Here is a 26,864-nt window from a genome sequence, read left to right as displayed (position 1 = left end):
GTTAACCTTGACAAAATGAAGTCTTCCATAAATATTTCCATTTGTGCTCTTTCTTGGTTTCCACATTCCTCTGCTTTATACACATTTTTATAACATGTACAGAATATCTCTAAAGGAGAAAATAAAAACGCCACCACAGTGGTGCGACCACAATCAATGAACTGGAAAAACTTTAATAGTAAATGTTACAAATGCTTGGAACAAAACATAAGTATTGGATATTCAAAAGTTTATTAACTTTATTATTTTTTATGACTGTTGTGTTTTTTAAGAATGAGATAAAGTATTGATTAGTGTGAGGTTTATAAATGCAAAGGTGTATGAGACAGTTTTTAAAGCTTGTGATTTAAGTTATGTTATGTAAAAGGAACTACATCATTAACTCATCATGTGAGGTGATTTTAAGTATTTAAGGGAGGGTCTAATGTGGTTAATTTACTCTAATGAAGCCCTGAGGTTACAGGGTGAAAGTGCTTGGTGCCATTTACTATTAAAGTTTTTCCAGTTCATTGATTGTGGTCGCACCACTGTGGTGGCATTTTTATTTTCTTTTGTATTTACGTTATAGTTTTCTCTCTTTTGGGCGTATTTTCTTTTATCTCTAAAGGAGCTCTGGTTATTTTTTCTTATCATAGGCTCCATAGGTCTGACAATAATCCTTTCTACTTTTCGTTGCCTGTCATTGTACTGAAAGTTTTGTGCTCAGGAGTTATCAAAAATAGCTGCTTAACAGTAAGCTTTCTAAACTCATGCATATTATCTAGATACTCCATTATTTTCTCTTTAGCACTCTGCATTTGGTCCTCTTCTTGTTCTTTGAGATTCTCCATATTCTGCAATACTTTAACCATTATCAGCCTATCTAAATAATTCCTGTTACTTCTTAACCATATATCTTTGATTTCTATGCATTTTAAAACTCTATTTTAATTTCCTCACACTCACTAGATATCCTTTCTGAATAAATTTCTGTATGTTCTAATAATTCTAAAATAATTTTTACTACCTACTCCTTAAATTCCTCTTTTTTTTAACAGTTAGGTGAGAAAGCACCAGTGTCTCATTTTCCCTTCACTACCCTGCATTTTTATCTTAGTTTTATGAGTGCATGATCTGAAATAGTTATTGGACGTGTGTCTACCTTTTAAATTAAATGCACATGTTTCTATGAAATATAATTTCTATCCAGTCTAGCCCAGTTATTCTACCTTGGGGAATAATATGTAAACTATGTCGGAGATCCTACTACTGAATTAATGTCTTCAAAGCTGAAGCCTGATCTGCTTTTTTGCTGAATACCTGCAGGATTCTTCCCAACCAGTGTTTTCTCTTCACTTTTTCCAGTTAATTCTCTTTCTGATTCTCCAGATTTTTTCTTTGCTGGCATCCAGGCAGTGTATTTAGTAGCCAGTAAATGAATTTTACCAAATCTAACAATTTCACTGGCCCTTTTTTCTCTGTGTCTTTTTTCACATTGCAGGAGCTGAAATTAAGCTGTTGATTAGTGTGCAGCCATCTTGGAATCTCTTCCCATCTCTTTTTGGTTCCCTGTATGGCTTGAGATGGCAGGGATTGTTTGCTTTGTTTCTTAAATGGGAAAGAGGATCTGGGAGATTCGTAAGGGGGGGGGGTGAAAAATCTTGGAAACTCCCTGTATTAATGTCTCTCTCTCTCATCAAATTGTTTGAAGACCCGAGCAACAGATAGACCAAATAAAACCAACTTATCTACAGCTGATTTTAAAAGTTCAGACTTTACCTCATCAGAAAATGTTTGATTATGTACCCAGGCATGTCTCCTCAATAGTATAGCAGTAGTCCTAGATACAGTATCTGCAAAATCATTCATATTCCTTAAGGCATGTTTTGATACTTGAGAAATGCTAGAAACAATGGAATGCTGATAGGTACTACACCTTTAGGAAGGAAGTGTGGTAGATAATTTACTCAAACAGTGTGTACAAAAAAAGCTCAAATATCCACATAAACGTTTGATAATTAAGAATTCTGAACACTGAAGTAGAGGTAGAAAATATTCTCTTACCAAATCCTTTCAATACCTTTCCTTCCTTGTCCACAGAAGAAGGGCTGGAGGACACCAAGAGCCTGTTCCCAGCTGGCAAAGATGTGGCTATGGCTGCAAGGTCACACTTGAGGTGAGAAAACAAATGCTTGTTAATTTGAGAAACTTTATAAAGTCTACCTGCTTTTTTGGGAACTGAAGGTTGGGAATCATGATTATTGCAGTCAGTATTAAATTCATCCCCCAACAACTGTTACTAATGGATTAGTAACCTAATATGAAATTTCTGACACTGGAAAGAGTCTGCATTTCTTAGAAAGACAATACCGCTAAAAAGCTCTAGTAATGAGTCGTAACTTCTTGTAACATATAATAACTCTTCAGTTCAGGGAAAACATCCATTTGTTGCCATAAATACCTACTTTATCCTGGCTATCATCTGAGAAAACGAAAATTCCTCCAAAACAGGTTGTAAGGAATAATTATCCTCTAAATCAGATAATTGGGCATGGGGTATTACAGGAGAGGAAGCTCTGTCCCTATTTGTCAGCATCCTCTGGCAGGTCTTCTTAAGTAATGTTTCTGCTGACTTCTTTTTCAGGTAAATATTTCTAAGAATTAGGATTAACAACCTATGACAATTTCTTAGCTAAGGTAAGAAAATCATCTTTTCTAACAGATACCATGTCTTCAGATGAACATTGTTTAACGTTTTGTTTTTTCTTTAAAGTACCACTGATGACAGACTTAGAGAAGGTAATGCTGTACCAATAATAAGTTTCTTTTCCCTGCTACATCTAGCAGCATCATCTAGTGTGTCTCCCTGACCCAAAAGTTTTCCCATGCCCGGTTCACACTAAAGAGTATGTGCCAGACCCTTGGTTCATGCTGGCTGAAAGGACTACATCAGAAGAGAGGTGAGTGAGTGGTCTAAGGAATACCTAATGGCCACTGGTGAGTTATCCACAATTGTCTGAGGTATTGAATGAGCCAGCAGTGTCAACAATGGCTCTTTGGTAAGTTGTTTTTTCTTTCTAGGTACAGCAGGAGGTGAACCGGCAGGAAAAGGGTAAATATCCATGCTGTGACCATGGAGGATGCTTCAGATGTGGTAAGGTTTTCTGGAAGGAGTTGGTCAGAAGGTAAGTTGCCTAATACTGTTAACAAGCAGCACACTTACACTCACATACACAGTCACCTAATCACAGTCATGCATAAGCAGCACACTAAATTCAGAGGATCACAGGAAGTTACTAGGCTATTTGCCCTGAGGTCCTTATAAGCCTAGCCAAGAGTTTAGCCCATGTATAGAGAAATCAGCACATGATGCCCCTGTTCAGCAGGGACATGGGTGGAATCCCAGGGATGTATTTTCTACTTCCCATCCAGTTATCCAGGCTGCACTTAAAAAGGGGTAAAGAGGTACTCTGCTTGACGTGAAGAGGGAGTCTATTCCACAGATGGGGGAGTCTCTGGGACACAAATCTGTCTTGACAAGTTCTATTGATGTCACAGACCAGCTGGAGGCCGTGTGTGTGGGTTACTTGAGTGGAGCTTGACTTGCGGATATGCAGCAGTCCCATCAAGGTGGGGTCCAAGATCACCCTGTATGCCAGACACAGGTCATTTCTGAGGAGTATGTATGAAACAGAGCAGAGGGATAGGGCTTTTAGCCTGTGTATGGTACATTTTTGAGGCCTTGTATTCTCCTGGTGAGAAAACTCTACGGTCTCTCCAGCCGCTGCAGGTGCTTTGCGAGGTACATGCCGAATGGGGCACTGTACTCAATAATGGGCCTTATAAGGGAAGAATACAGGGATGTTATGAGCTCCTTGTCCCTGGATGAGATACTCTTACTTATGAGGTGGGCCATGTAGAAAGCTTTCCGTACAATGGAAGCAACATGATGGTCAAACGTCAGGTTACTATCAATCTGGGTGCCCAAATCCCTCAGGACTGACTGCGTGATTAATACAGTGTTATTAATGTGATAATCTGTGGGGACGTCACTCTCCCCAAAGGGGATGATGATGCATTTTTTTGTATTCAGCTTGAGACCATGTTTCTGGCACTAGTCATTTGTTTGGGTGAGACCCTCTTTGGAGAATGTCCATGTCACTAGGGGAATTTGTGACAGCGCCCAGCTTGCAGTCATCTGCAAACTTGGCCAGCTATAGTCCACTGGTTTTGGTCTGCACCTCAGAAATGTATATCCCAAGCAACAGAGGCCCCAAGACCAAACCCTGGGGTATGCTACTTGACACGGGTCTATTGCTTGAGGTGGCTTCTCCTATTTTGACTAGGTGGGTTCTATCAGTGAGCCAGTTAGCTACCCATCTGGTAATATACGGATTGATGCCTAGTTGGGAGAGTTTTTATCTATTAAGCCCGAGTGGGGAATAGTGTCGAAGGCTTTGGCCAGGTCAATGTAGGCAGCGTGCACTGTCTTCCCCTCATCCATGGCTTTGGTGACTGTTTCAAAAAAGTCGACCAAATTTAACAGACATGGCCTCCTGTCAGAAACCCCTTCTCACAAAACTCAGTCTGATAGGAAACAATGGCATGCAAGCTGCCACACAGTGATCACAAACGCTAACATACCCCATAGTAATTCTTGCCCAAATAAAACACTTCCAGACACTAACAATCCATAAAGTTTACACAAATAGTACATTTTCTCATAACAATAACTCCTGAAATAGCAGCACTGGACAAAAAAAAATCTAATATTAGAAAGATAATAGGCTTCTTAAAGGGAGAATACAGCTAAAAGGCCCTAGTAAAACACAAAGCATTTTTCTTTCTTTCTTTAAGGGCAATATTCTGTGCAAAAGGGTTCGTCACTGGGGACTTATATGTCATGACTGAAGCTGAAGGCTAGCTGCTGCTCCTGTAAAGCCTCTGAGCTGCTTCTTCATAAGGAGGCAAGAAAGTACTGAAGGATCTTCACTCTAACTGCTGATTTTCCCTCCACAGGGCTGCCCAATCAGTATTCAAAATAATGGTATGAGAGGAAGCCAGAGCTTTTGTAAGCCTGACAGTTGTTGTGTCTTGGGCAAGACACAACCCATATAGCCTACATGTTACTGCAGTAGTGGGGAATGATGAACATATGCAGGTTCTGTTGTTAAGCAATCTCAGGAGACACAAACGGCAGCCTAAAGGCTACAACTCCAAATGTGCAAATATCATTAAATGACAGCAGATGTCCAAGACATTGTATCATAGACAATGCTCTACTAGAAATTTTCATTTTAATCCCCCCCAAACAAATTAATTCTTTAAGTTGCTGTGGGGGCCAAAGTTGACCAACCTCTTTACCAATGTTTCTGTGTGGTCAGGATGGAGTTGACTGTTGCAACACTTAGTTTTGTGAATGACAATGCATTCAGTAGGATAAAGTCTGTCAGGGATATGGGTAGGCTTAAAAGAGTGCTTTGTGACTGAAAACTGAATTTTTTAATAAAACATTTTTATAAATCACAACTAAAACAGTGACACTTATACACATACATTAATATAAAAGAAAAAAAAACACAGTAACATGTTTGATTCAGTGTAAATGTCCTTTTTCACAATTAGCATTCACTCCAACATTCCATAAATTATTCGGTTCCTTCCTCCTGAACATTATTCTGCATGTATTGTTCCCACAGATTCCATTTACTTCTATGTAATTTGTTCTTTCCCTTTTCTGAGTATCCCACTTCCAGTTCTTTTATCTCCTTCAGTACTTCAATTACAGTAGTTTTACATTTTGATTTCCATTTTCTAGTAACTGACTTTGTAAGGTCTTACTCTATCTATACAACTCAGAGTCTATTTCCAGGCTTAAAAGATTCATTTCCTTAGTTAAGATTTGCTCCCCCAAATCCAACAGAACACTCTGTAGGGAATGTTTTAAAATCTGCCAACTCGATACATTCCCAGGACACATATTAACAATTACCTCTCTCTTTCCCATCACACTTCCAGCATTTGCTATCTAACCAAAGAAAAATTCTCGGAAGTCTGATTGGGGTATAAAATATCAATGCAAACATTCCAAGCAAAAGTCCTACATTTTCTAGACTTTGTCACATACTTGGGAGCCAGATATGTCCTTCCATTGTTCCTTGGTAAACTGTCTTTCCAATTTCTCTTCCCAATCTAACTTCCTCTGATTGATTCTTATAGTTATCACGCACTATATGTTCTATCAATTATCCATTTGCTGCTTCTTTTCTACACTCAACTTAAAAAACTCTACCACAGCTGGTCTTTCACTTAGCCTTTGCCTAAATTCTGTTATGTTTCTTTTCTCTACACGGAATCCAACAAATACTCCAAGAATATCATCTTGTGAGAAGGGATGATAGAAGCCTTTTGCCAAATTATTTGAAATCCCAGACTAAGTAGAAGTTCCTGGACAGTTTTTAAAGACTGTTGATTGCTGGAAAACGAGTCTGCAAAGTTGAGATGATTATCTAAATATGGGAAAATATGAATTCCTTTTAGTCTGCAATGAGCTTTGATTGGCACTTTGTAAATACCCTTGGTCCGCTGTGGATTGTCCAAAGGGTTAAACAGGAACCAGATAACGTAAGTCAAACACAGCAAATCTTAAGAAAAGCCTGTTTGGCAATAGGACTTTGGTAATAGGTATCCTTTAGGGACAGTTTTAAAATGAAACCTAAAGTTAAAATCAAAGGTATAAGATTCAGAACTGATAACATCTTGAACTTTGGAAACTTGACATGGAGATTTAAAGTAGAAAGATGTAGTACTGGCCTCCATGATCCCTCTAGTTAGGGACCAGAAAATCCTTGAATAATAAATAGCCTTTGTTTAGAAGACTAACCAGCATTGGTTCTTATCACTCTCTGGAATACCATTATGTGCAGAATGAGAGGAAAGAGAGGAATCTGTTTCACTTTCACTGGGAAGAAGGAATTCCCATTGCCAGGAGTAACCTTGTTGAGTAATCTTTAGGACCCAACTGTCTGGAATTATCTGGAGCCAAAAGGGCAGTTGAAATCGGAGGGAAAAAGAGAGATTGCTAGGGTGAGGGACTGGGTAAGAACAGATGAACATTCATGCTGACTGGGAAGACTGTCCTTGATTTTCTGGGGCTTTTCCCTTTTTCTTAGGTGTTCTTTCCCATTGCTTTTTTCCCCTTCCCTGTGCATTGGCTCCCTGTTGTTTAAACTGTTGGGGAAGGAGGCTAATGTTGGATTATAACTGTTACTCAGTTTGAAAAACAAGTACACTAATACTAGAACTGTACCAGCAACTGAGATTAATGGTTCATTATTTATATAACAAACAATGACTACTGTCACAATAAAACAAAAATAAATGAGCCGAAACACGGCCAGGGCAAAAACGTTAATATCACAACTAAAAATGGTAAAACAGTTAAGTACTTTCACAAGTCAATGGCTTGCTTCTTCAGACCATATATTTAAATGTAACACAATATGTGCATGCTTTATAACCATCTACTCTTATAGTAATTATGTTATTCATCACGATATTTCCTCAAATACAACAATCTTACTTTTTAAATTATTGCCTCTTACATAAACACCATTCATTCATATACATTTATTATAATAAAGGTATCTAAATAATATGGCCTCAAGAACTGAATGCATTCTTATTGCAGTCTACACTCAGTCAGCTAAAAAACAATGTTTCAATATCCGATCGCTACATCATATATTCCAACATTTCAAAAATCAAGTATAAATTTCACAGCAAACATCTACCCATCTCTTAAAATCATGTACATGTCATCCATTCATTAGATCTGGTGATATGTATTTACTATATGGATAAATGATATGACCTCACACTCACCTGTGCCATGCGTACCTTGCATATTTGTTACATCCACTAAAACAGTCTTCAGCTTTGCATTTCAATGTCCTAATCGACGCCTTTCAAGAATACGTATTATCATACTCTTACATGTCAAAATGTCAAGATATATTTTATTTATTTATGTGTCTTGATGCAATTTATGATCTTGATTTGATTGCCACCTTTTGGCCGCAAGTATTATTATCACAGAAGCACGTCAAGATTATTACGTGCCATTCGGGGAATCTGAAAGTTAGTAAAGTAACGATTTTAGAGATGACTACATATTCTCCGTTATTTAGGACATTGAAATGCAAGGATGAAGACTCTTTTAATGGATATAACAAATATGTGAGGCACTCATGGCATAGGTGAGTGAGGTTATATCGTTTGTACATATAGTAGATACATGATGATGAATGGATGACATGTACAGGATTTTAAAAGAGATGGGTAGATGTTTGCTGTGAAATTTACACTTGATTTTTGAAATGTTAGAATATATGATGTCGCAATCTGATACTGAAACATTGTTTTTTAGCTGATTGAGTGTAGACTGCGGTAAGAATGTATTCAGTTCTTGAGGCCATATTATTTTGATGCATTTAGCACAATAAATGTGTACAAATGCATAGTGTTTATGTAAGATCAATAATTTGAAAAGTAAGACTGTTGTATTTGAGGAAATATTGTGATGAATAACATGATTACTATGAGAACAGAAGGTTATAAAGCATGCACATATTGTGTTACATTTAAATATATCATCTGAAGAAGCAATCCGTTGACTTGTGAAAGCGCTTACCTGTTTTACTGTTTTTAGTTGTGATATTAAAGTTTTTGCCCTGGCTGTGTTTCAGCTCATTTATTTTTGTCTTATTGTGAAAAAAGTAAAGTTGTGTAAAATCTTACCATAGTAGTAGATGTCCTTCTCTTCACTGTTGCAGTACTCCTCACATAAAGGATCTCCTGCCAAGGATAGCCAAATGTCCGGACAGTATACCAAAGCCTTTAGTGTTTGCAGGCACTGTACCTCACATGTATGCTCCCCGTGCAAGGTGTAGGGCATAAAGGTGACATACGGATGCACACACTTCAGAACTGAAAAGCCTTAAGAGGAACAGAAAGTTCCTAGGGACCATGAGTAACGTGCATCCAGAAGGAGGAAAAACAAAAAAATCCCTGGCCAAGAGGGCATTAAGAATAGGGCAAAGCAGAGGGGGAAGAGAGGGTGAATACTGCAGCATTGAAGAGAGAAGGACAGCTACTGTTAAGATTTTACACAACTGTACTATGTTCTTCTGCATCACTGTCGCAGTATTCCTTATGTAAAGGAGAATACAAAAGATAAAGAAAAAGCTTGGGAAAAGGAAGGCACAGAAGAGCCCTCTATAAACACATGCAGGATAGCCCTGGCAAAGCCAGCTCTTACACTGGAAATAACATCCAGTTTGTAATGCTCAATGAAAGCATGGACAGAAGTCTAAGTAGCAGCATCAAGTATGGAATTGGTATCCAGTCCTTTGCAAAAGGAACCAGAAGAAGCAACTGCTCTGGCAGAATAATCCTTCATAGAAGATGAAAAACATTCACTATAACAAAAAAATTAAATTAAATGGCCTTATAAATCCAGGAAGAGATGGTTTGTTTACTGTCCCTGTGAAAAACTAAAAAGGGAGCTTTTGAAGCTAAGATACTCTCTTAGTTGAAGTAAAGGCTAAAAAGTAGAACAGTCTTCTAAGTACAATGTTGTAAAGAAGCTGAAGCAGCAAGCTCAAAAGGAGCCCGAGTCAAATTTTCAAAACAAAACTGAGGTCCCATGAAGGTGGAAATGGCTTCCTGAGAGGCCTGATATAAGGATGCCCTTAAGAAACTGACTTTAAATCTAGAGACCAGATGAAGAACTAACGTCAGACGAGCAGAAATTGCTGATAGGTGTGCTTTAACTGAAGAATATGTCAACCCAGGATGGAGCAGTTCACACATATAGAGAACCACAGGAACCTGCATTGAAAAGGGATCCTGGTTTCGAGAAAAGCACCAGACAGAAAATCTCTTCAATTTGGGCAAATATAAGTTTCTGGTTATGGGTTTCCTGGCCTCCTGCAGGACCCAAAGCATGTCCTCAGAAAACAGGTGCCTAAAAGGGATGAAAACCCTACAACCCACAATGTCAGTTGAAGACTGGACAAGTGAGGATGTACAAGAGACCCCTTGTCTTGTGTGAGAAGGTCCACTCAGTGAGATAACTTGATATGATTGCCCCTGGTCAAGTGAGAAAGAAGGGGGAACCAGTGCAGTCTGTGCCAAAAGGGAGTCAGTAGCAAGATTCTGAGATGGACTTGCCTGATCTTGTGCAAAATCCTTGGAAGCAGAGGAAGGGGAAGGAAGGCATACAGAAACAACCCCTTCCAAGGAAGAGACAGGGCATCCACTTTCCAAACCAGAAGACCTGGTACTCTGAAACAGAATAAAGGAAGTCGTCTGTTCAGAGGGAATGCAAAAAAATCTACCTGAGGAATACCCCACAATGGACAATGTCCAGAAACATAAAACACATCTCTGTGAAGCATCCATTTGTAAACCTTTGTGCTGAAACTGCTCAAAGATTCTGACACTCTTTAGACAGCCTGAAGTGTCAGTTCATATGTGACAGATAGATCCCAGACTTGACGAGCAAACCTGCAAAGAGGGTAGGACCTCGTACCCCCTTGCTTGTTGACATACCACATCACTGTGGTATTGTCTGTGACAACTTGGTGGGGCCCAGGAAGAAGGAGGGTATGAAAGCCCAAAAGAGCTAGAAGCACACAACCTTCACCTCCTTTATGTTTAATGTGGTTCTAGGTCTGATGGGAAGGCCAGAGACCCTGGATATTGAGAGAGATGAATGAAACTCCCCACCCCTTGTCTGAGGCATCTGAAAAGAGCTCTTGAGTCAGAACTAGAGGCTGGAAAGGAAGCTCCAGGTTGAGAGAAAGATGATGAATCCACCACTGAAGCTTGGACTTGTGGAAGGGAACTAGGAGGGCCAAGGGGTGACAGTGTTGAAGCCACACAGACTTGAGGTATCACTGAAGCTCTCCCCATGGAGTCTGTGCAGAGGCAGCATAAGAATGATGGAGGCCATAAACCTGAGAGCCCTGAGAAAGTCCCTGGCTGTAACTGAAATCAGAGGAAGACCGGACTGGAAAAATGCAATCAGAGATAGGGCCTTGGGGGCAGGCAGGGATGCCAGCATGGGAATGGTCTGGATCCTACAACCAAGAAAAACATGAGCCTGAGAAGTAGTCAAGACTGGTTTTTGAAGTTTATTGTGAATCCCAGATTCTGCAGCAGGGAAATAGTAAACTTCAGGTCCTGAAGCAGAACTTTGGGGAACAAGGCCTGAATGAGCAGATCATCCAAACAAGGAAAGATCTGAATCCCCTCTCATCCTGCAAAAAGCAATGACAGGAACAAGGCATTTTGTAAATACCCTTAAGGCAGTACACTTGCAAAGCAGAGAACTGAAACTGCAAGGAAGAAACTGAGAGATGCAAACACTTCCTGAAAAGGGGAATGACGAGGATGTGATGGTAGGCATCCTTGAGCTCAAGAGAGACCAGAAATGCCTGGGGAAGAAGAAGATGGAATAAAGTTTGGAGGGACAACATCCAAAAGGAGGGGACTTTCAGAAATGTGTTGAGCTGAGAAAGGTCCAGAATTGGCCTACAATTGCCCTCCTTCCTGGGAACCAGGAACATTCTGGAGTAAAAAGCCTTCCCTTCCTAGGAAGGGGCACAACCTGAACAGTGCCCTGGACCAAAAAAAGAATAAAGCACCTCTGGAAAGAGATGAAGCTTTCCTTGAGAAGGTCAGGGGATGCCCAGAAGGGGAGGAAGAGATTTCCAAACCATAAAATACCCCTGGCAGATGATGGACAGAACCCAGAAGTCTGTTGTGCTCCTTAACCAATTTGGAAGGGACAAGGGAACCTGGCAGAGGGAAAAGGGAAGCAAACTGTCAAATGGAACCTGGTTTGTCCTGAAAAGGAGGCTTCTGAGAAAAAAAGGGGTCTGTGTAGATTTATCAGGAAGTACAAGACTAGAACCCCTTGGGCAGAGGGTGTGACTGTCTGCGAACAAAAGCAGATTTTTAAGGGTAATTTCTGTGAAACTTAAGGACAGGGGAAACAAAAATATGTTTCAGCTCCTGCAAGGCTTTGCTCTTATCCTGGAGAGATTTAAAAAGTCCAGTAGCAACAGAAACAAAAAGATTTTTATTATCCAGAGGAGCATCCAATAATTTGGCTGTAATGTCATCAGGCAAAGCCTGAAGACAAAACCAAGAGTAATGCATCGTAACAGAATCAAATGCAGCAGCCTTGGAAAAAGCATTAGCAGCATCATAACTGCACTTGACAGAGTGGCGAGTCACTTGAGAAGCAGAACTCAACAAGGAAAGAGCTAAAGCCTTCCCCTCTGAATCAGGAAGGTCAGAAACAACCTGGGAAAAGTGAGCTAAAATATACCTGGTCATATCAGTCTTAAAAGCCATGGTGACAGCAGTATAGATCTTTTTACCCAAACTCTCCATGGCCATACTCTCCTTATCTGAAGGAAGCAACTTAGTAGAGGGCAACAACTTGGAAGGTTTATCAGTGGAGACAGATACCACTGAAGGATAAGCAGAAAGCATTTATACAGAAATTTACAGTTATTAGGCACCTTGTAACATCTATCAGGCTTCTTAAGAGATGGGGGCTGAGAATCAGGGGGCTGCAGAAGCTGCTGAAAAGGTATCCAGGAGGGCAGCCAGAACTGGAGGTAAACCAGAAGGCTTGGGAAACTCCATCTGGAGAAGCTCTTAATACCTCTTCTTGATATCAGAAACCTACGAACAATCTCACTTAAAGAATTCCATCATATGGGAAACAGTGTCCCCAAAGGAGAGGTCTTCTAAAGAGGAATCTGGACTGACAGAATCTTCTTCCTCAAACCCATAGTGCAAATGGGAAGCAATATGACAGGAGTAGGCTAAGGAGTCTTCCTCAGAATCCTAATCTTCATCAGAAGAATCCTGCACCCAATGTCTCTTAAGAGCAGTAGAGGACCAGGAAGGGGCAGGCACAGAGACCACATGAGGATGTTTTAAAGCCATTAAAATGTTAAACAACCCCCGAGTAAAATCTTGCTATTCTTGTTGGAGATCCTTAATTGTAGGGGAAACATGTTTGGTTTTCTGTTTCTTTTTCTGCAGGGAATCCTCCTGAAAAAGAGTAGTAGGGATCTCCTCCCATACTAATATCTGTGGAATCCTTCTCAGTCCCTCGGATATAATAAGCTGAGATTCCCCCTCAAAGTCTGGAGCAGACATCTGAAAAGCCTCTAAGGATGTATGAGAAGTCGGATCCATGAAAACCTCTGATGGGGTCACGGCAGAGGAATCTGATACAACTGGACAATCCTTCAGACTTTCACCATCCAGTTGGACAGCAGCCATATCAGACCTGTGTTTTTGGCCTTCTTCTTGGCTGGTGGCTGACCCTTGGGATGGGAAAATTCCACCACAGCAATTTGAGCCAACACCTGAAGACATTAGTTTTCAAGGTAAGTAGACAAGGATGAAAGGCGAATACATAGGGTCTTGGGGACAAATGCCTGGCATATAGAACACTGTGTATGGTCATGAGAAGCACCCAAACAGAAGAGGCACTGGTTGTGATGATCTTTATGGGGAATCTGCCTCCGACACTGACATTTTCCCTTTCTGGATGACATGTAAACAAAAAAACACTAAAATAAAAGAGAAAATAAGGAAGAACCCAAATGGGGCACTAATCTGAAAACTGCTCAGTAATCAGCAGAAAAGAAGTTCAGACTGACACTCAATGAGTGTTCAGACTGGTGGTAAAGAAGTTCTGAAGTATGTGCATCCATACATCACCTTTATGCCCTATGCCTTGCTCAATGAACATACATGTGACATAATGCCTGTAAACACTAAAGTCTTTGGTATACTGGCTGGATGTTGGGCTATCTTTGGCAGGAGATCCCTAACATAAGAAATACTGAGACAGTTGTATAGAAGGACATGTTGTGTATCCTTGTATCAGTTTCCTTTTTTCATCACACTTCCTAAGTACCTGCTGCAGATGGGGCAAAAAGAACATTTATCTACAGTAGAATCTAATATCTCACATTTTACTTCCTTAGGAAGGTTTTGAGACTAAGCCAAGCAAGTCTTCTCAAATATGAACCAGAAACACATCATAACTACATTTTAGAATACGTTTTGTCACATGAGAAACAGCTTTCAGATTTATTGAATCTTTAACCTTAGAAAAGGAAATGTTAGCTAATTACTTGTGTATATTCTTGAAAAACACAAGCAAAAACTTTAACTTTTAGGATTTTAAATTGCCAAGCATATATGTTAATGTACTAGAAGCATACATTATCTTCCCCTGCTTATCCACTGCTTTCCCATCCTTATCAGAGGAAATGGAGTTGGATGCAACTTGTTTGGCAGCAGCAGATTTTGAAAGAGATATGACCACTGAGCTGGCCTTGGGATTAGAAAACAGCATCTTACGAGTCTTGGGTACCTTATACAGTCTATCACACCTTTTGGCAGCCAGCAGTTGTCTAGAAAAACTTGCACCAGTAAAAAAAAACATCTTTTAAAGCAGGCAATAAAGAAGGGATGGGAGTAGCCTTAGGCATTTGTAATTTTATTAAATTTTCTGATCTTGGAGGCTTCACTCTGTTCCCATTTAAAAATCTCAATCATACTAGATCAGATTTCTGAAAGGAAAACATCTTCATTAGGGATGTCTAAAGGAATGCTTTCTTCAGAATCTAAAAGCTCAGACTGAGTAGAATCCTCAGAAACATACTCTTCTCCCTGTAAGTTTTCATTTTCTGACTGGATTGAGAAGGATATCTTTTTCTCTTCCTGCTTGATGACTAAGTGGAAGATGGACAAATAGCCATTAGTTCCTTAGCAGATGCCAATTAATCAGCTCTATCCATAGTGACAGGGACAGGTTGCCAGTTTTTTCTCACTAAACACAGTGGTCCCCAGTCTGTCAGACCCCTTAAGGACACTGGTCCTAGCTTCCACATCCCCTTCCAGTCAAGTGTAGACCATTCACTTGCCCCTTTCCCAATCAGTAACAAATGTTTTTCTCCCTGACCTGCACTGGACTTTCCTACAGCCACAGAGGGGGTCTATATTAGAACATCGAAGTTTCAAAACTTAGAATGTTCTAATATCAACCCCTATTCAGCGAAAGCTGAAAACATCGAATTTTTTCCTAGGGAAGAAATTTGCTGTTCCAAAACACATATACACACAACACAAGCACACCAAACAAACAGCAATCCACACACAACACACATACACCTAAAATCTTACACCTAACCCTACACTAAACTATACACACACCACTAACTATCCACTTACCTTAACCCAAACCCTAAACCTAAGGTCCGTCACTATCGCACACTCACCTCACCTGTGCCCTAACCCAACTACCCCGCCCTAACCCTCACGTCCACACAATTGCACACTTACCTGACCCGCACTCTAACCCTAACTCACCTAACCCGCCCTAACCCTCACGTCCACACAATCACACACATACCTAACCTGCGCCCTAACCCTAACTCACCTAACCAGCCCTAACCCTCACATCCACACAATCGCACACATACCTAACCCGCACCCTAACCCTAGCTAACCTAACCCGCACGCAATCGCACACTTACCCAAACCCGACCTGTAATTTTCCACCACAGCGCTGAAAATACCAAAGCAACAGAAACGGACAACCAAATTCTTTCCCTAGGAAAAAATTCATTTTTCTGTTGCTTCGATATTTTCAGCTTTCGCTGAATAGGGGTCGATATTAGAACATTCAAAGTTTTGAAACTTCGATGTTCTAATATAGACCCCGCAGAGGATATGGCCATCCCTGGTATTTATTAGCTACAACAAGAAGATGCGAAGTCTGAGGAACAACAATCAAACACAGCAGAGACACCCACCAGTGACTGAGGCAATGAAGAAGACAGAATTATTCTGCAAGACTCCTTTGAATGATTCATCTTTTAGTGCACTGGGGATGATAATACTACTACTCCATTGGTAAGTCGAGGAGTAAGAAGTGAAAATGTGTAGCATAGCCTAGAGATTTTGGTAAATATAGAAGTGAGGGTAATGAGGCATTTTGAGGAAAGTGCAACACTGACAGTGCCTCACAAGCACAACATCCGTTCCCTAACACTCAAACAGTAATACAAGAACTTATTTTAGTTAAAGAAAAAAACTTCTCCTCATAAGATGTTTACTCATGCACTGAGAACGTATACCATCCAATAAATATCTTCTATGCTACTCTTCATTTCAAAAGGCATGAATGCACACACACACACACACACTTGAAAGTATTCCACAAAATTTGTAAAATTATAAGGAAGACTTTTCCCAATGCAGACTTATCTACCTTTACCTTGAAAATCGCGGCTGACTGACAGGTGGACTGCCAAACTCGGTGCTCACTTCAGTAGCAAAAAAGCTCAGAAATTGTTGGTGCTCCTCCTACCTTTTATACAGAGTGGTTCTTGCAATCCTGGCAGAAGGAGCACTGGGAAGGCACCCAAAGCTTTGGAAAGCTGTCCGTTGCAGCTGGGGTAAGCCCCACAAAGCTTAGGCTACTGCTATGGTGATTCATTGTGGACATATAAGATGTGTAGATACCCACAACGGAAGACTCAGTCAGTAAACAATACTTTGACTCAAGTTCTGTGTTCAGAAAGAGTAAAACATTATTGTTTACCCTTCTGCTAATATAAGAACGGGCTTCAGAACAAACCCTGCGTATGTCAGGTTTGTCTTCTTTGTTTAATCTGTTGGCTTCTGAAATAATGAGTCCAATGTATTTGTACTTAACTGGTCCAGATTAAATAATAGGGATACAAGTAACCTGGAGAGGCCTGAAGAAGTTTTGAAGAACATTGCTTTGATTTTGTCAAAGTGTGTGTGTGTGTGTGCCACTTCCAGTAAATGGACAGTATACTTGTGATAACTCCTTGTTTACCAGTTGCTAGATAGCTGACAAGCAAAACCAGTTTATCAGCATATAATGTACCAGACAGAGTTGGTAGTTACTAGGAAAATTCGTTTAAAGAGGATGATACATTGACCAAAACTGCAGTACATTTGCTTTATAGGTTGAGGGGTGTGGTAGGAAAAAGGGTCTGATGAGTTAGCTGGAAAGTATTGAAGTGTATTCTGAGCTGTACCACGTGTGTTTAACTGCTTAACAGCATCTGTTGTAATAATGGCTTCTTTTAGGTACGCATGCTGTCAGGTAGTTTTGTGTTTTCTGCAGTGTAAGACCATCAGACATTGCCTCAGTCTTAAGTTGGACAGATGCTAGGAGGATTATGTCTTTACAGTATACCTCTTGTTTCCTACAGAAGAAAGGTTTAATATGTTGGTCTTCCTGAGAAAACTTTAAGTATACAGTGGAAACATTTAGCAGCTATCCAGCTAAAAAAGACATGCTAGATACTCTCTGTCTCTTCAGCACTGCTGTTAAGAATGCCACAGGTATGAACATCAGGATTATAGCAGCTGGAAATATGCACAAGCTTTTGCATTGTGTGTTTGTGTGTGTCTGTGTGTGTACACACATGCATGCATGTGTGTTTGCTGAGGCTGTATTACAATGTACGTAATGGCTAATAAGATGGTCAGTGCTCATCCTCAGTGTTGATCAGGTCCATGAGAATGCTAAGAATCTTATGAAGAGGAGATGAACAGGTTTGCTGTATGTACAGCAAGTAATATTTTTTTCTCATTTTTTTAGCTGTTCTGAAGAGGTCCTTGCTTACCTCAGGCACCTGTCTGAGTATAATCTGGCAGACACTTTCCAGCAAAGATCACACTGCTGCAGTTTTTTTTTTGGTTTCCCTCCTTCCATTTGTAATGTCCATTCCAGAATTTCACGTCTACCGTCACAACCATCACCCTTACCCGACTAACCATCTTTTTCCCTTGACTGGGGCTCAATAGTGATGGAAAAACATTTTGGTATATCAAAGGAGCATTTTAAGATCAGGGTGGCCTGGAATGGCGCCATCATGATGACAGGTAGAGTTTTTTTCTTCTTCCCTGGACCACCCATTTCCATAATTTCTAGTCAAAGTAAGATGCATCATTGTGGACAATCTTACATGTACTGTCTCCACTGAGATCAATCCTCCTGCATTCCCCATGCTGTGCTGTAATCTCCAGCCTCCAATTAAGGGCTGTAGCTAAGCATAAATAAGGCACCCCCCCCACTTCTCCCCTTCCCCTATTACCTCTGATGCTCACTGCACTCATCTAACGTTATTCAATGATGTCACAAATGGGAGCTCATCCTTTGCCCATATAGTTATAAGTTTTAACTTTCATATTCCATTGAATATCTTGTCAGCTCTACTGCTAGGAAAACTTTACTGAAGTATTTTTTTATGAATATCCTCCTACTGGAGACCTCTCATAGAATGTTTACTTCAGAGCAGACAATTTGTACCTCAATATGAACTAGCAGGCATTTATGAAAAGAAGCTTTGCTGCAAGACACTTACCTGTAACAGTCACCTCAGCTACAGGCTTGCAGTTTCAGGTTCCTACTCACCTGTTGCATGTTTTTTTATTTATTTTCATGAGAACAGACCATTTTTACATGTCAGTTTCTGCTTCATCCATGCTGACACGATACCTCAGATGTAGGCATATTCAAGATGAAGGATACTGGGGAATGCTAAAACCAAAACCAGACACCAACAGCTGCACAGAAGGTCCTACTAGTGGGAAATCTACTACAGGAACCACTCTACAACATCACCTGTCATGGTGAGTATCTCCAACACCCTATCACCCCCGACCAAGCATATATGTCAGTTAACTTAAATTACTATAAATACACAATCCTCCTAACATCTAACTAAGTTTACCACCACCTGGCAATGCTTACCTGTGCAACTTTAAATAATCATTTGAACACCTTTTCCTGCATTATGTACTACTTACGGTTTCCTTCTCCACTGACACAGGCATCCTAGCACTGACCCCTTGCACAGTGTACATATCTGGCTTTTAAACAATACAGGTAACACCTAAGCATATGTCCTCCCAGTCAAACCCAGCAATGGACTTACCTGCAGATAGATTTCATGCTGCCCCAGTACCTTCTTATACTAGCAAGCCCTGTTAGGACCAGCTCTCCTTTCTTGCATTTGCATTGTATGCAATGGTTTTGTTCTGGTGATACAGGTAATAATTTCATTCCAGAATCATACACAGTTTGTGCTTGCTTTCATATTAGTGGAGGTTGTACCATTCTGTCACCTCAATTCACACTATGACAGTACTGTCAGTTCATGTCATTTTACTTAGCTTACCGTAATGGTCTTACACTTGAAAAGGAAGCGGCCTCCAAGCACCTGAGCCTGGGGATTAGAGAGCTTTCCTACATATGCCCACACAATCTGAATGTCCAAGCCAATTGGAATAGTACAACTCTCACTGCCATCTTCATTCTGCAAAGTTAAAAAATAAATAAATAAATAAGTATCACAGAGAGCGAGTTTCTCATGCAGCAGAACTGATCCTGAGGTGCTGAAAGCTAGCAGAGAAACAATATATACAGACAGTTCCAAGCAGCTGCACATACACAAATGTGAGAAAATGGCAGAGAAAGAAAATGCTACTTCAGTGATGGCAACAATAATTTCTGAGGAGGATGTAGTGAAAGTCAATGCTGGTAGCCCTACTCTGCTACAGCAATGCTGGTCTGGAATGAGAAATTCTGTAATTAAAACAATGGGGCAAAAGCAAATTCACCCTGATGTTAAGGCCCATACTTCTAAATTGTCAGCCAAAATGAGATCCAAGACTGCCACTGTCAATCAGATGACAAATGACAAATAAAGCTATGTTTCCATTTGGTGCTGGTTTAGACTTTTCACAACTTCTGCAATAAGCTCATGGAGAAAAGTGTGTCTGCTTTAATTCTAGCATTTCCAGTGCCTTATAAATTAGAGAAATGATCAGCTTCCCAAAGAAAAGTTGACACATTTATAATGACAGTGTCTCAAAGATCGATCACAGATTCTGTTCCTTAACTAGTTACATTCCATAGAAGGTCTGGAAAAGACTGAATACTACAGGACAGCAACTCCTAACTTCACACCCATCCCTTCAGATGCACTCCTCAGCAAATATGAACATTATACTGTTTCACCTCTGTATTGAACAGCCTACACTTTATATATTCCACTTCATCTGTGAAGAACAGCCTGTGGGTGAGCACGTTACAGTACATATTAAACAGATATTTATCTACAGTCTCTTTGGAAAGCAGACTGTATGTTTTTGGCATTCATTTACCTGTACTGCACAGCTTCCATATACCAGACCTGCCCAGAAGGCCGTTTGGGAAGCAGTGGCATTTCCTAATGCAGCAAGGGATTTCAAGATGCTTTTTCCCTGGAGAAAGGAGTAAGATTCATTGCGTAACTGTGCACAGTTGTTTGCTGTGTTTTCTGAAAAACTTAAAAACAGAAAAGATTTAAATTTCACATCTACATTACACATCAGGGTAACTGGGGTAGTAACATATCTGTAGAAAGAAGAGATGCACATAGAGATGAGCCCACATTTCTAGTATGCATATGATTAATGACTGTGTTATAAATAGTGGTGTATGTAATATCACTTGGATACCAAACTATCCAAGTGCTTGTGTTGTGCTAAAATGTTCTAGTACACTCAAAAGTTGTTGCATACAGACGTATACATGCACCCATATGAATAAATACATATATAAACACACACACATATGAATGTACCATGGCATTAGGTCTAATTTTAGCTAGTTCCCATTACATCAGACCAACACACCAAGGATCCCCTTTATATAACCGAAATGCCACTTACCCACTTTCAAATGATTGAGCTGAGAATACCAACAGTACAAAACACTGACCGCTTGGAACACTGACGGGTAAGGTAACTCACTGGCCAGCATGTCGACCTTTGTCCCTTACCTCCACGGTAGTACGATCTTGGAGTTGGTATATTTACTTAGCAGGGGGCAAAGCCCCCCATGTGGGTGTGTTTTCTTTGCTTCCGTTTTAGTGTGCTTGTCAGGTTGGCCAATGGGTTACTTACCGTTAGTTACCCGTCGGTGTTCCAAGCGATCAATGTTTTGTAATGTCGGTGTTCTCAGCTAAATCATTTGAAAGTCAGGTAAGTGGTGTTTCGCTTATATGAAGGGAATCGCACACAAAACCACTGAAATAAAATAAAAGGAAATAACATTTATACAAGGGGTAATAACTCCTGCACACTCGCATGCAACTCCAAATGTAGCAAATGCAGGATTACAAAAAAATAATAACAAAATACAACTGCAAAAACTGTACTAAACAGTGATCCTGATATAGTAAAACAGCAGCTAAACTACACACACACACACACATATCACAAAAATTAGTGTTTTTCCATAGGGCCAAATTCCCCTGCATCTCTAAATATACAAACTCTGAGATCGCACAACAGTGGGGATAAGATGTGTCTTCCTTATCCCACTAAACCCTAGTCTCACTGTCATAAACATATTTTTAACAAAACAGTCATTTGATGTAACGGAGCACCCAGTCACTTCAATGAAATAGCTAATTGACTAACTGAAGATATCCTGTATGTGTGCACATACACATACACACAGAGAGAGAGAGACACGCACATTGATAAATACATTTTTGTGTGTGTGTGTTCATTATATATATGTATATATATATATATATATATATATATATACATACACACACACATACACATATATATATATATATATATATATATATATAAACTCACACACACTGCATGGTTTTTATGTGGTACAGATCCAGGTGTAAATGAGAGTTATGTTCTACACACAAACTGCTGCATTGGAGGGATGTACTAAAGACAATGGAATACCAGCAAGCTGTATTATGTAAGGTGTAGTACTGAAAAGCTGTGCTCTAATTCGTGATATACCTGATGTGCGTACTACTGACTTTGGTGGACAGTGTTTGGGGAGCAAATATGTATCCCAGGAATGCATATTAAACAGATATCTAGTGACAGTTATGCTTTTGTAAATGAATATGCAGTGAGTACATATGTTAAACAAAGGCTGCTTTCAAATATTGACATAACCCTTGCATGTTATAAATATTAGTTTTCTAGCTGCTATGTTACAAATGCTAATGTGCCAAGGTAATTATCTTAAACTTACTGATATAGCCAATGATTGTGCTAAAGAAGTTTGCATACCTGAAAAATGCATCACAGATGGTGACACAATCAAGGGCAGCACTGCACATACTGGCATAACTGAGAGGTACAGATACCAGCCTAACCAGAGACAGCTGTACTCCAGAGCTTTAGGCAACAGGCATGTTGCAGATACTGATATACACGAGGACCACCTTACAGATACCAAAGTACCTAAAATGTTTACAGCATACATTAATGTAACTGAATGCAGTACTGTGAACCATTATTAAAAATATTACCTGTGTGTACAGCTGGACCGCATGTTGTACCCAAAGGGCACTGTTGTGCGCAATTCTTCTGTGCATAAGCCATTTGCTGTGTTCTGCAAGACTGTAACCTGAAAAAAAGGGTTAAGGACCAGATATGACCTTAATGGAGGAAATACAGACAGACATTAGTTCTGCTGCAGTCTTTCTTTAACATATATACAGTTTCTCAACTACCCAAGTATGTTCTTGTAACAACAAAGTTTTTCATTTTAAATTTCTGGCACTGAAATTAAGTTTAGACAGGGTACTAAAACAAGTTCTGGGTTTTTACTGGCTAAACACAGCTGGATGATACCAGGCCCACACCATGTGAAAGTGAGTGGAAAATCAGCAGGCCTGTAACTCCTGAGCATGGACATAGTGTGGGGGTGAAAATGGCCAGTTCTGCATTATCCAAAATGTGTCTGGATCAGACAAAAATCACAATAAAAGTGGGAGGATTGGCTTGCATTGCCTGAGGGTGGGCAGAAATGGCTGGGCCTGCACTGCTTGAGGGTGGGTAGAAGGGGCTAACCCCACACTGTCTGATGGTGGGCTGAAGGGGCTTTTCCTGGATTGCCTGAGGGGGGCCGAAGTGACTGGGCTTGTGCTGCCTGAGGGTGGGCAGAAGGGGCTGGGCCCACACCATCTAAGGGTGGGCAGAAATGGCTTGGCCAGTGCTGCCTGAGGGTAGGCATAAAGTTCTGGGCCTGCATGGCACAAATGCAGATAGAAGGAGCTGGGTACACACTGTCTTAATGTGGGTAGAAGCAGAGGGACTTCTACCTGAACATAAACAAAAAGGGCCAGGTGTGCACTCTTTGAATGTGGGTGGAAGGGGCCAAGCTTCCACCAAATGAATATGGGTGGGATCACCAGAATATAAGTGGAAAGTCAGGGCCACCAGTGTCATGTCATTCAGAATGTGTAATGGAGTTGCAAAATGGTGCTGGGGCCTTTAGGAGATGGTCCTGGCTGCCAGTATAGGACTATAGCTCACAATGGGTGCACTGCTTTGGTGCAATCCATCAGTAATACTACAGAGAACAAGACAGAGGTACAATCACTGTTTTGGCAGATGACTGAGGAATGAATCACCAGTAATGGAACAGAAAAGAAAGATGCTGAGAAACTGATGTTATTTACAGCAGGTAAGCAGAAGCTGCAGTCTCATTCACATGTGAGGATGCCTGCCCATCTTTCAACACTGAACGTGCACAGGAACAAAAGTACATCCCCAAACAGAAACAATGCAACTTCAATAACAGTACTGCAACCCCTGATACCTGATGTGTAACTGAAATAAAGGTTCCAAGAGTGTTAATCATAATAACATATGAACTGTTCTTATCCAAGGTATGTCTTTTTGAGAAGCAACCATGCCTCACTTTTTTTTTTCGAATAACTTTTTATTTTATTTCACAAATAACAAAGCATTACAAAAAAAACTGTGATTGATTAACAGAGCAATACATGCAAGAGTGAACAAGAAAACAAAACAAAATAAACTACCTATACCTAAAAGCTAACTAATTTATATACAAAATGTACAAGCAAAAGTGCTACCAGACAAATAAAATCCATTGGAAAACAAAATACAAAATTATGAGGGATATCAGTGGATCTCCGAGTGTGACAAGGGGGGGGGACCTCTATGGTAAACAAGATGATGAGCTATGAGATGGATTACTCACAAAGAAATTGGTCAAGTAAACATTTCCATAATTTTTCAAAGTAGGCTTTTTTCTTGGGTCCATGTATGATAAATTTTTGCGCTGAAATATATTTCAATGCCATCTACTTAAAACCCTTCCAGCAAAGTTTAGTGCGATTCATCCAGTTTTTAGTGATGTATAATTTGATAAGAGAGCAGAGAGTGATTAGTACATGGTGTTTTAACTTGGGTAGCTTAGTGATGGGGATATGGAGAATGGCTGTTTCCCAGGAAAGGGTAGATTTGTGATAGCCCATTTTCTCGAGGCGTACTTTTAAAGAACACCAAAGTTTGTGGGTATGATTGCAGAACCAAAGAATATGGCTTTGTACCCACTGAATGGCGCACCGCGATGGTTATCCCACTCCACAAAGGGGGAGCCACGACGGACCCCGGGAACTACCGCCCCATTAGCCTGACGAGCCTGGTCTGCAAGGCCATGGAACGTATCATCGTGGAACTCATAAACAAAGACATTGGTAATCTCCAAACTCTGGACCCTACGCAGTTTGGATTTGTAAAAGGCAGATCATGTCTCCTAAACCTGATTGACTTCTTTGAAGCAGTCACCAAAGCCATAGATGAGGGTAAAATGGTTCACACAGCTTATCTAGATCTCGCCAAGGCTTTCGACACCATCCCCCACTCTGGAATTATAGATAAGCTCACTAAACTAGGTATAAATCCCCATGTCACAAGATGGGTTGCCAACTGGCTCACGGACAGAACCCACACTGTGAAAGTAGCGGATTCCAAATCCGACATCAGACCAGTGACAAGTGGAGTGCCACAGGGTTCAGTCCTGGGTCCTTTCCTGTTTGGTATCTACTTCTCTGAAGTGCAGGCCAACACAGAAGGTCTTTGGCTAAATAGGAGCCATAATCGAAACTCCTAACGATGTGGACAAACTACAAAAGGGCCTCACTGAGACAGATACCTGGTGTCAAAGCCATGGCCTGAAGCTCAATGCCGAAAAGTGTATTGTCATCCCCTTTGGTAAAATCTCTGTACCCATGAACTACCACATAGCTGGTAGTCTACTTAATGCCGAAAATGTGATGAGACCTTGGGACACAGGTTGACAGTAGTCTCTCCTTTGATAATCACATCACCACAGTGGTCAGGAAATCCTTCTACGTGGCTCATCTCATCACAAAAGGATTCTCATCCAGAAAAAGAGGTCATTGTTCCCCTCTACTCATCACTCATTAGACCCATTATAGAGTACAATGCCCCTTTTGGTATGTACCTCACAAGACATCTACAACAACTGGAAAGACCACAGAAATACCTCACAAAGAGGATTACTGGCCTCAAACAGATGCCCTATGCAGACAGTCTCAAAAAACTACAGCTTTACTCCATCGCATATCGCCTACTCAGGGGTGATCTCTGCCTAACATACAAAGCTATGTCAAACCCAGAGCTGTTGGACATGCTCCACTTAAAGAAATCCCAATCCCTCCGAGCTACACGCTCTAGGGACCTAAACCTTGTCACCACAATAAACAGAACATGCTGGAGGGATAGATTCCTGTCCCAGAGACTTCCCATACTCTGGAACAGACTACCTATCTATGTCAAACAGAGCTCCTCATTAGCACTCTTCAAGAAAAATCTTGATGATTGGATGGGAAATGGGAAATTCACCCCGGGGATCACTTCTGTGGCTCTGCTCGACAGGGGCACAGGAAAATAATTTTCTTGGGTGGCGAAAGCCAGGGTACATTTTTTGGCTAGGCTTGTATGGGCCCTAGGGCCGATAGCCTAGTACCTACCTATGAACCTATAAGGAGGTCAGCTCTCGGAAAGGAACAACAAGTACAAGAAGGAGAGATTTTGGGGTCAAACGATTAAGCACTGAGGGCGTGTAATAAGAGTTATTACTGATCAGCAGTTGTGTGTAGATGAGTTTTTTGAAAGGGGAAAGTTCTGTGGTAATTTTTATAGCGGAAAGTTTTTGATTCTCTGTAATAAGGGTTCCTTGATTGTCCCAGTAACTAGAGAAAAGGCAGTCTGAGTTATGTAGTATAAGCTGTAGGATCTAGAGAGCATTTTCTCTGGACTCGAGACAGTAGATATAATTTCACAGAGCCTGTTAATTTCCTGAGAATTGGCAGAAAATTTAGCAAACTGTGAAGAGATTAACTCCCTTAATTGCCAAAGAATGACTGTGTATTTGTTGTTGGTTTTAAGAATTAGTCGTAACTCAGAAAGAGTTTTTGCCTTGTATTTGAAAATATCCCATTCCTTGATATCTTTAATAAGAGGAAAATCAGTGAGGTTAACCATTTTATTATTGATCTTGATGTTCGGATTGAGATGAAGGGGCTGGATCAGGGGTAGAGTATTTTCGAGGTTAATGTCCTTTATCAATGTTTGGAATAGTCTGATCTTATGTTTTAGGGTACTAGATAATTTGGAATTGTTAATGGCAGTCGGGGATAAAAATGGGAGAGCTTTTGGGTTAATTTTGTTAGTAACAATGTGGTGGTACCATATTTTCATCCAGGATGGGGACAGAGTATGAGCTTCGCAGTTGAGATTTGAAATAGTCAAGATTCTATTAGCACAGATAATCATGTAGTAGAGTTGGAAATTTGGAAGGCATAGCCCACCTTTTGACTTAGGGTAAGCTAGCTTGGAGTAAGATATCCTAACTACTTTAC

At 40.4% G+C, this 26,864-nt stretch overlaps 1 protein-coding gene across 4 annotated transcripts in view; it reads right to left on the bottom strand.

Moving 5' to 3' along the window:
• The window catches only part of TCTN3 (tectonic family member 3), a 353,194-nt gene that overhangs the window by 56,844 nt on the left and 269,486 nt on the right, over window positions 1–26,864 (bottom strand). For 2 of the 4 annotated variants that reach the window (XM_044086538.1, XM_044086537.1), the window contains 3 exons: window positions 22,473–22,570; window positions 20,296–20,458; window positions 19,308–19,445 (listed from right to left, as the gene is read on the bottom strand). In XM_044086538.1, the coding sequence (XP_043942473.1) occupies window positions 19,308–19,445; window positions 20,296–20,458; window positions 22,473–22,570 (399 nt within the window). Of the gene's footprint in view, window positions 1–19,307; window positions 19,446–20,295; window positions 20,459–22,472; window positions 22,602–26,864 lie in introns of those variants that run through there. The other 2 variants (XR_006366752.1, XM_044086539.1) reach the window with 2 other exon arrangements.

Source organism: Protopterus annectens, chromosome 10.part0 (assembly GCF_019279795.1).
Source record: "Protopterus annectens isolate FY-2018-M chromosome 10.part0, PAN1.0, whole genome shotgun sequence".
NCBI classification, from domain to species: Eukaryota; Metazoa; Chordata; order Ceratodontiformes; family Protopteridae; genus Protopterus; species Protopterus annectens.
The sequence above is the reverse complement of the archived record's forward strand: the minus strand, read 5'-3'. Positions and strand labels throughout refer to the sequence as shown.